We start from the raw sequence: 10,768 nt of genomic DNA on the forward strand, positions 1-10,768 counted from the left end.
ACTTTGCATCCTATATGCCTGTGTGCACCTAACAAGTTGATTAACCAAATTAGCAACTACCCAATATTCCTGTCTGTTCTGCAAGGTATTGACATTTTGACAAGCATGAAGAAGTGAGACAGATAGGGCAGAATTGTGTCAAACTCCTTGCATTTTATTTTTCAGGCTATCTCATTTATCAAGCAACTCTACTTTGTGAAACATAAAATGATACACACAAAGTCATTACCACATGTATTTATTACAGAAATTATAACATTTTTCAAGAAAGGCAAACTGGCTAAAAAGTCCCAAAAGTGTTCAAAAGTAGATAAAATTAGAAGACACCCACCAAGGATACAAAACAATTTTTAGTAGAAATCTCACATTTAATCAGAATGTTCTTAAAAAATTGCATTCCAAAAATCCTTTAAAGGACACTATCAAAAAGTAGCACACTCAAACAGATGCCAAAACACTTAAAAGTGTACTGCATTTTATGTGAACTGGCCATTCAGTATAGAAATTCTTCTTGTGATCTTGTAGCAAATTGGTTTGTGGCCATTTGACCTGGAACCAACTTGGGATGCAGGCATATTGCCTCCCACATGCAACATGTGGGCATGGGGAAACCATGGACCTCAGGGGGCAGGAAGGTCTCTCCTGAACATGACCTCCCTGAGTAAAGGCAAACTGTTATTTTTAACTCCTTATTACAAAGACCTATTTACACAGAACAATCTTTACAGACACAGTGAACATAATTATGGGAAGGGGACAATTTCTTAATGAAAAGAGCTTTAATATCTTTGTATAAATTAGTATAAGAATCATACACAACCACTTTAAATAAGAGTCCCCCAGTCCCCCAGTGGCCTCTGTTGCCCTGTGCCATCCCCCTTGTCCCCCTTTCCCCCTTCCTCATAGGGCTGGGAGGCTGATGAGACAGGAGATAGAGAGGAGAAGGGGGAAGAAGGTCCAGCCCCTGGTAGGGGCATCAGTGTCAGAAGAGGCTTTCTGGACACTGGTCAGCCCCTACTTTGAGCCTGAGGGGAGAGATGAGTGCTCAGCCAGGCTCCCCAGGGTGGGCCTGAAAGCAGCAGCAGCAGCAGCAGCAGCAGCAGCAGTGTTAGCAGCAGCAGAAGGGCGAGAGGTGGGTAGGCAAAATCGGGGTTATTGTGGGGCTTGGGGGGCCCTGACTCCCCCTGCCCCCAAACATACATAGGTGGCCAATAGGCCCTTGTCTCCTCTTTTCTCCCTCCTGGGAGGCCTCTTGAGAAGGAAGCCTGCTCAGACCTATACTTCCTCCCATTCTTCCTTCCTTCCTTCTCTCCTTTCCTTCCTCCAAAGGGAAGGCCACTGGGAAAGAAGACCTGGTCAACATGAAGGGAAGGCTATTGAGTCCAATGACTTAAGGCCATCTCTGAGCTCCTAAAAAGCAGTGTTGGGTCTCAGTGCCTGAGCTGCCCCTGTGAAAATACCAGAGGTATGGCAGTGCTGAAGGAATGGAATCACCTGGCCAGTTAAGGAATTTTTCAGCCCATGTTGGGAAATGAACCAGCAGGGGCAGGCCAGGGAGGCAAGAGCAGCTCTGTCCCCATGCCACCGCCAACACACCACCACCACCACCATGGGGCAGTTCACAGCATGCTTACCTCTTCCCTCCTAGCTTCCCCAAGCCTCAACCCCGAGACAAAGCACTTAGTAAGTTTTGCAAAGACATCAGGAGAGAAGAGGACATTATCAAGTGGGAGTTGGGAGACCTGGGTCCTCATTCTGGCTCTGCAGTGACCCTTAGCAGGTCACTATCCCTGTCTCAGCCCCTCTTTTTGTAGGAGTTTGCATAAAGAGGCAGAGCTAAGTGATCTGTAAGGTTCCTTTTGGTTCTGATATTCTGTGATTCTAGGCAAAAACACTTCTACCTGGCTTTTGCCCCTGGGAGGGTATAGAGCCACCTCAGGTCCATCACACTCCCTTCCTGAGCTAGAGCTTGAACTAGCTGTTGAGGGGCACAGAGTAAGTTGGGAAACAGTGAGTTGGCAGTAGTGTTAGAAAACACAGTAAGGTGAGAGAAGTGACAAAGTACTTCGGGCCCCTCCCTTCACCTCTTTAATCAGGCCAAACATGGGGATGAAGAAACAGCGATGAAGCTGTTCCTCATCTTTTCCAATGCTACACCACTCTCCTTCACTACAGCACCAGCCCCCCACTCCAATGCCCTCCAAGGTACCCTGTCTGTATCCCAAGGTCCCTGGCTTCTAAGTAGAGTCTTTCATTGTTCATCTCTTTACTTTCCTCTGGAGGCCTGCTGAAGGGTCCAATTGGCACAAAAACCTGGGATCTGCTGGAGCCCAGTGAAGAAGAGTGTTCTCATGCAGCCCTCAGGGCAAACCTGAGGAAGAGAGGGCTGCATGAAGGGTTGGGATATTAGGTGGGAGAGTGGAGACTAGAGCAGGGGAAGTTCAGAGAGACGGGTGGCCTTCCAGTGCTGGGTTTCCAAAGTCAGTCCAGAGAAGGTCCAGGAAAAGGGGGTGAATGGATCCTTGGGGGAGAAAGGGAATCATCAAACTAGGGGCAGGACCATGTCATTGAAGGAGGCTGGTAGGTAAGAAGAGCTGGGACCATCAGCCGCTAGGACGAGTGCAAGATGAAAGGCCAATGTATATAAGAACTCCAAAGAAGCAGACCAATCTGTGGAGTAGAGAGAAGTACAGGGGATAAGTACTTGAGGACATCTTCAGTCCTAAATAGACCTAGATGACCATAGAGATATCACTGACACATCCTAGGTCAAAGGAACCACCCAGGAAAAGAGAGGAGACAAGGTCATTCTGCCCCTCCTCACAACCCTAAGTATAAAGCCCAAGGCCCCTGAGTTGGTGCCTTTTACAGAGGAAGAGACTCTCTTCTGTAACCTCTGATTTCTCTCTCCTTCCTATGCTCTGGGCAACTATATTCCAATTCTCTACTGTCTACCCTCCAAGGAAGGCTCTCTGTCCCCTCCCCACTCCCCCTGTCTGGTGAGGATCCATACTTGTATACCTGCAGTCATTCCCTGGGGCACCCATCCCCAGCTCATCTAAGACCCCTAGGACTTCTAGAACTATCCAACTAGGCCAGCCTGCCCAACCCCAGGGTGGAGGGGAACCAACATCCAGCTGCTGAGGAACCAGGAGGTTGGCCCCCAAGTGTCAAGCCCCTCTCTGAGCCTTGGTCTCTTCTTCTGCAAAATTGAGGGGGTGAAATGGGTACTCTGTAAGCCCTTATGTTGTGTGTGGTGCTGGGACTGCTGGGAGCAAGTGTCTGGCTAGTGATAAGCACAGGGTCACCCAGATTCCAGGCTAATTCTTCCCCAGCCCTTCCACATCATCCACTGATCAGAGGCTCAAGTACCTGCTTCAGAAAGGCATGGGGCCCTTGTGAGAGAGGCGTGGCCGCTGGCGGCGGAATTTTCTCCGACCTCCCTGCCAGGGCCCTGGTCCATTTCTTGACCCTCTGGGCTGTACCAGGTGGCGGACATTGCTTTCCTCCAGCCCTTTCCTAGCAGGAGGCTGTAGCAGGGGCCCTGCAAGAAAGAGAAAGCTTGTTAGCTGGGGACCACAGACCACAGGCCCATGGTATTGGACAATCTCTCCATAAAGTGGCATTCCTCATAGCTTTTCTTTGTTTTTGTCTTCTATCTTGATGAAGAATTTGCAATTTTTCCACTGTCCTGAGGGCAAATGAAACCCACTTGTCACATGTTGAAATTTATGGAGCTGAGTTTATGTCCTTTAGACAGTTCTATCATGTTTTTGGCAGGCACAAACTTGTTCTTTATTTAGAACATAACTGGGGGGTGCAGTTTGTGATATTATGCCTGTACTTGACTGGGGCACAGCAGGCAATAAAGCCCCCATTGCTCCCTTGTAACCAGTGCACTTAAAATGTTTCAAATCTACAACATATTAGTAAAATGAATGCCTCCACCAGCACATATCTATCACCCAGATTCATGTTATTCAGATGGAATTATGTATGCCTTTGTTATCCTTTTTTTTTTCTTTGCTGAAGTATATCTAAGCCAATCCAGAATATCATGATATTGTACTCCTAGGTCCTTTGCTATGTGGTGGCCCACTTTTGAGTACTGGAGATCTCATACCTCACCCCTGGCATCTTATCAGTGTTTAGGCATCTCCTGAGCTCCCTTCTCCTCTGGTCACCCTGTGGGTGTGGCTGGGAGGGTCTTCTAACTCTTATGTGTGTCATGTGCTGGGTTCTACTTGGCCTGTGACCAGATTTAGAGGCCAATAAATATTACATGAATGAATGAATGAACAAATGAGTGAATGGTCACCTGAAGTGGCAAGTCTGTGCATGAGGAGGGGGCTGGGCTGCTGAAGTTAGCACCTCCCCACTGGATGCCCCATCTCCTTTCATCCTCATACCACAAGCCCATTCTGTCTGATGTAAATACCTGCCATTTCAATCCCAGTTGGCTTCTCCCCTGCTCACTGGGACCAGCTCTGCATCTGTCCACATTTGGCTTAGACTAGAAGCCTTCTGATTGCAGGCCAAGCACTGGCAGTAGACTCTAAGTGGTTCTGGGTGTTCCTAGTTTTGTTGAGGAAGAAGGCCCGTGGGCCAGCTTTCATGGAGGCTGCAGTCCAGCCAAGAAAGACTGGAAGCAGGAAAAATGGGGAGATGAGATGATGCTGGGCAAGAGGTGGACTGGCAGAGTACTCGTGCAATGCCCATTATGGGACTGGCTTGCAGAAATATGGCTTCCAAAGTCAGTGACCTCGAATTCCAACCTCTCTTCACCAACACTATTGGATTCACCTTCAGCTCTATCCCTATCCTTCAAACCCCAGTTCCATCACTATTTCACAGTTTCCACATACCTCCCCACCTCATTGGCTGCTAGCACCCAGTCATGCTCCTGGCCATTCCTCCTTTCCCTCCTCCTAGCTTCCAGCATCCTTCCTTGGTCCCTTGGCTCTTAGGATTCCTTCTCTACTTATACACAGTTTCTAGGTGTTTATTCTCCTCTTGGACCAAAAGCAAGTGAGGTTTTTCCTTAGGACCCTCCCTGCCCAGGCTCCTGGGGCTTGCTGCTCTTCACCCACACACACACACACACACACACACACACACACACACACACAAACACACTACACACATGTGCACATTCTAGTCCTCCACCCTCCTTCCCGACCCATTACAACCCTGCTCTTTACCAGTCACATTTCTGTGCTTCTGGTCAGGGTGGATTAATACGTTAGCTCCTCCCCTAAACTCATCACCTAATGAGAATTAAAACACAAATGAGACTTATATTTTAGAGCAGTAGGCATGGACAGGGGCCATGAGGTCACTTCCATCTGTCATAGAGCTACCTATTTTCTTGGTGCCATCGGCAAAAGTTCTGGGCTGGAGGGGGAAAGAGGGAAGGACCTTCACTAAGACCCCTAGCCCAGCTGCTCCAACTTCTTTGTATTTTGGGGTCCCCTGAAGGTTTTTCCTGCCCACTGAGGCAAATAAGGATGATGCTAATTAGGAGTCAGTACCAGAGAAACACTTGGGGCAGGAAGGGCTGTGGTGAGGGCATGGCCAGGCACAGGAAAGGACCATAGGAGCCTTGCAAATACAAGTGAGACCTTGGTTCTTGTATCCATGTCAACTACTGTGAATGGCATTGGTATAGGACAATGGCACAAGCTATGACCCCAGGGATACAGTAGGCATGCAGAAGAGAGGCACAGTGTCCAGATTAGGGGGAGGGTTTATCTCCAAATGATCAGCCCCCAGGACTTGTGAGTGTTGGTGGGAGGGCTTAGGGGTGTTGGGGCCTACATGTGGGGCAGATAAACGCAATGGGGAACAAGGATGGTGGCTCGGACTCTGGCCAAGGAGATGTCTAGGCTCTAACCCTGCAGAGAAGAGCTCTCTGAGCAATCTGAGAACTCAGCCAGGCCACACAGAGCAGCCACTCAGAAGCTCCTGGCATTTTGCATCCCATCCATCAGGTGGGGTACAGGGGGTGCTCACTGTCTTTGTAGCCGGAAGTCTGCAGCTCCTCACACACTCTGATCCCATCACCCACCTGTTTCCTACTTTTGATTCTGAATCTGGCTCACCCTAAGATAAGCTGACACCTGAAACCCGGGCTTTGTCCTGTCCAAAGGGACTTTTAGAGGCTGTTGATTCTCATCACTGCGGAGGTCCCAGCTATACAAAAGAATTCCCCTTTAGAAATGGGGGCTATTCTCAGTGCACTTAAATAGTTTCTTCCAACTCACTTGCTACTTAAAGGGAAGCTGGGGTAATCCCCCCAGACAATCTCCAGCCTAGAGGGACTGGAGCCATCATTCTCCAAAGCGCCATCAGCAATGAAGCCCCAGCATCTCTGCACTGAGAACCATAGTCAGGGATGAACAGGGTTTGATTTTCAGGCAGCCTGAACTCCATGTCTACCAATGTACAAAGAGATATATGAGACTTTTCAGGAACATGCCAGCCTCATCAGGAATGATGCATCTGTTTTTCCCCTTGTCATCAGCCTATCTTGTGATTGCTTAAAAAAACCCATATTGGTGCTCTAGTGGGGACCCTTATGGCTATGTTCCCTCAGCTACTCAGGGTCCTGCATGTGTTTCCAGGATGAGGTCTCCTTTGTTTGCCCAGCCCTCCACCCCAGTGCCCTGAGCGATCTTCTCATGCCAGCTTTGCTGCCCTTGGACACATTATGATCTGGCAACCTGGCCCTTCACTTCACTTGCATTGCCACTGAGAGGCCCGACTCAGGTTACATGGGTGCTTAACTCATAGGAATAGAGGATAGAGTGGTGATGCTCCCACCCTGAGTAGGAGGGGTACAGTAGTATGTCCTCATACTATTGATGACTGCAGGCTTTGAGCTGGAGCTGGGGAGGGGGAGGAGAAGGAGAGAAAGAGAGGTACTCAGACAAGACCAAGGAACACTTGGCCTTGGCCCAGCAGCTTTCAGAATCAGAAGAGCAAAATATACCCCAGGTCAGGAGGTAGTGGAGGAGTATGTGTGTGCTGGTGGAGGAGAAGGAGACATTCCAAGTTAGGATAGAGTTTGTTATGGAGAAAGCATGGTTTTCAGGCCTAGGACTTTGACTGGGAACTCTAGGTGGGAAGAGCATGCAAGTCTGGGTCAAGGGCAAGGTGTTTCTAGGGCTCCTGTTTCTCATCCAGGACAGAACACAGGAGAAAGAGGACATGGGTACCTTGACCCTTGGCTTGTTGACCACCAGAATGCAGGTGCCATCCCTCAGCTCCAGGAGAGGTCATGGGTGGAGAAGGCACTGGGAACCTTGGAAGTCTCCTGTGCTAGGCTTGTGAAAAACGTGAGCACAACAAATTTACCCAAATCAGGAGAGATAGACAATATATGGCCTAATGAAGAAGGGTGAATTAAAGCAAGCAGTGGCAGGGTCTGGGCCAGGCACAGTGTTCCCTCCCTTTGGAACCAGCTCTACCCTTTACCAGTACTGCCCTAAAATCTGGACCCTGAAAGTGTTCTAGTGGTGGTCAGTTGGCCAAGGGTCTCCCCAGAGCCTCTGGGGGAGCACCAGGTATGCAGATGAGACAATCTTTCTTTCCCTGAAGACATCACCTTAGACTATTTACCTGTAATGGTATCAGGTGTGTGTCTTGTCTTGCCAACTGCACTGGATGGTAGGTTTATAAAGAACAAGCCCAGATGGTATCTTTCATATCTTTTACTCTCTTCCCACCATTGCCTGACAGGAGTTTCTGAGGAGAAAGCCTGCCCTCTTCTTACCAAGGACGTGGCTGACCCAGAGCTTGGGCCTTGACAGGAAGACCACTGGACAGCTAGCTGAAGGCAGGTGATGCCAGTCCCAACCAAAGCACCTTTCAGAGAAGTCAGATAGTGCTCCCAGGCCCAGGGAAGTGCCATAAGACAAGAGCAGAGAAAGGAGGACACCTACAAAGAAGGAGAGGTGTAGTTCCACCAGCTCCCTCAGAGGTTCCTGGGCTGCAGGCCATCCTCCTGGTCTGGAGGATTTGGAACCAAGTGGGGCCCTGTGTCCTTCCTCTAGGAAGTTTGTTATCCTGCCCTCTCTTCCCCTCTGCTCCCACCTCCTTGTGATTCCAGCCCTGGCACTGGCATTAGTCCACCTGGTCTTGGGCTTCCCTTCTGTGGTGCCAGGCAGGCAGAAGACACAGGACTGTGGTAGCTGGAGGTGGGAGCTGGCAACTTCAGGAAATACTGACACAAAGAGGACACACAACCCAGGGTGGGACTGCTGGGGCTTGGGGAGAGCAAGGGAGCACCGGTGCCAAGTATGCCAGGTGGGGGATGTGGTGCAGGTGGGGGCAAAAGGACTCCCCTTCCCTGAGCTGCATGAAGGTGTCAGGTTAGGCAATGTTTCCTGGCTTGGTGCCTGGAGACAGGGGGACTAAGGTTAAGCATGCCTGTGCCTGACCTAGGATATTGAAGAACAGAGTCTGTGGGCCTCCTGTGCAGGGGCAGAACAGACCAGACAGGACCTTGGAGTAAGGGTGGAGAGGACCAGCCTAGCCTGGCCCTGCCCAGCTTGGCTGGGGGAGGCTGCCTCTGCTCTCAAGCAGGCTGAAAGGAGCAGCAGCTGGGCTCCACACCGCCGTCCCCGCCGCCCTCTCCTGCCTATGCAACAAGTGTCACGTCTGCATTTTGGCACATCATCTCCAGTGGCCTGCGCCCCGCCATCAGAACAGCTGGGGATTTCTAACCTGCAGGGTCCAGAAAACCTACAACGAGAGAGCACAGCCCACCGGATTCAGGTCAGTTCTCTCCGTTGACCCACGAAGGGAGCGGGACATGCCCCCCCACAGCTTCCACCACATGGGATGTGGGGCGCCGGACACCGGGAGTACGCTTGCCGCCCTGAGCTCCTAGGGCTGTGAGGGGCAACCAGGAGGGGCAAAGCGCTGGGCGGGTGATACCTGAGGTTGCAGCTGGTGGTCCCTGGCCTGGGACGCCCTGTCTGTCAGCCGGCGGCTGGCGCGTGGCGGCTGCTCCTGCCCGCAGGCGCCAGCCTCGGGGAGGTAGAGAGCGCACGAGTGGGACGGAGGGCAGAGAGCGCGGCAGCGGCAGCCAGACAACCGTGAGTGGGGCACGGACATATAGGAGGCAAGCACTCACCTCCACACACCGCGGTCAGGGAGAGCCAGATCAGCAGGAGTGTCTGCAAGCAGAGCCGCAGATTCATACTGCTCCTCCCACAGCACCACGGGCCTGGCCAGGAGGCGGGGAGGTGGAGAGGTCGGGAGTCTGCAGGCCCAGAAAGACTCTAGCTGCGGCTCTTGCAGGCTGGTGGGCGCGGAGCTCCTGGGGCTCCCGGGCCGCACCGCAGGCTGGCTGGTTGTGCGCTTGCCGCCTGCCCTTGCCTGCAGCCTCCCTCCCTCTTGCGGGCAGCGCCGCCAAGCTGGCCCCAGCGGCTCCGGGGGCGTCCGCGAACTCTTTCCAAGAGGCAGGCTGCTCGGCGGTGGCTCCAACCGCCCGAAGTCCAGGCTGCCAACGAGAATGCTCCCTGCTCACTCTTGGGGCTGCATTTTGTAGCTTGTGGCTTGGCCAACAGCCCACTTGGTCATGTGGTCATCCGGAGGACTGGAGAGGGGGGCCAGGAAGAGACAGGGGGGCGAGCCTCCCGCACCGCCCCCCTCCTGGCACGCACTCTGTAGCCCCAGCCAGGGCCCTAGAGGGAACCTCGATATGGCCCCATAACAAAAGGCTGCAGGGCCTCACCGACAACCCACAACCACTTCCCGGACAATGCCCGCCTGGCTGGGGGCAAGAGGGTTTTGGAGACCTGAACGATTTCAAATACAGGAAGAATCTGGGGCGGTGGAAGGGCACACTTAACCTTTTCTCACCTCGATTCCTTACCAGCTGTCAAGGAACCTGGGCGCTCTTAGAAGCACCCGGCCAAGGCTGCTCCAGCTCTGATCCTCTGACATCAGAAACAACTCAGACCCACTCCCTCTCCCTACCACTCGCATCAGCAAGAGCTTGACAAAGACCCACACACACTGGTTCACTTATTTTCACTCCTTTATAACTTCAACTGGGTTTGTATTAAGGATGACTGCCCAAGCTTGTGCCCAAGACCGCTTAATTGCCCAGCAGCCCCACAAGGCACCCTCTACCTGGAATGCTCCCACTCAGTCCATCCTGCCCCAGAGTTCTTCATTCTTTCAGCAGTACTTAAAATCTCAAATCCTATCTAGAAGATTTGCCAGGATAACAAATACTGCAGGAGGGGTTGCCAATGGGTCCTTTTCACTGCTGGGACATGTAGCAGCTCCTATTGCACCAGGATGAGGGCAGTTTACCCAATTCCAAACCATCAAGACTGGATTCATTTTGCATGTCCTTGGGATTCCCTTTTGTAACTATGTCCTGAAGTTGCTTGCCTTCCCAGACTAGACTGTCAGCTCTTACAGCCTGGGGGCTCCCAAGAGAAGGGACTGCCTCATTCACTGGACAGGGAACCCCTTAAGATAGAATCCTGTCTTCTCATTCTTCTGCATTCTTCCAAAGTCTCCCATATTGGACTCTGCACATAGGTGGCACTCAACACCTGTTAAAAGACCAAATCCAAAGATGTTTCCACATTTCAGCCTGCCAGGCAGTTTGCTTTGAGTGCAAGTCCAGATTTACACAAAAAATACATTGGACAGTGTGTATGTGTGCCATAAAAGATACAAGAGACCACAGTATTTTAAAAGTATGTTTGAAATGTTTAAACAATCCAGTATATACACAATTTAT

At 51.3% G+C, this 10,768-nt stretch overlaps 1 protein-coding gene across 1 annotated transcript; it reads right to left on the bottom strand.

Moving 5' to 3' along the window:
* Nucleotides 1-222: 222 nt before the first annotated feature.
* On the bottom strand, nt 223-9,584 carry APLN (apelin). The gene is made up of 3 exons (XM_028523175.2): nt 9,140-9,584; nt 3,373-3,544; nt 223-2,670 (listed from the first exon to the last, which is right to left on the bottom strand). Exons 1-2 carry the CDS (start codon nt 9,204-9,206, stop codon nt 3,378-3,380), a joined length of 234 nt encoding a protein of 77 aa, XP_028378976.1. The 5' UTR covers nt 9,207-9,584; the 3' UTR covers nt 223-2,670; nt 3,373-3,377.
* Nucleotides 9,585-10,768: the final 1,184 nt, after the last annotated feature.

Source organism: Phyllostomus discolor, chromosome X (genome assembly GCF_004126475.2).
Source record: "Phyllostomus discolor isolate MPI-MPIP mPhyDis1 chromosome X, mPhyDis1.pri.v3, whole genome shotgun sequence".
NCBI lineage: Eukaryota > Metazoa > Chordata > Mammalia > Chiroptera > Phyllostomidae > Phyllostomus > Phyllostomus discolor.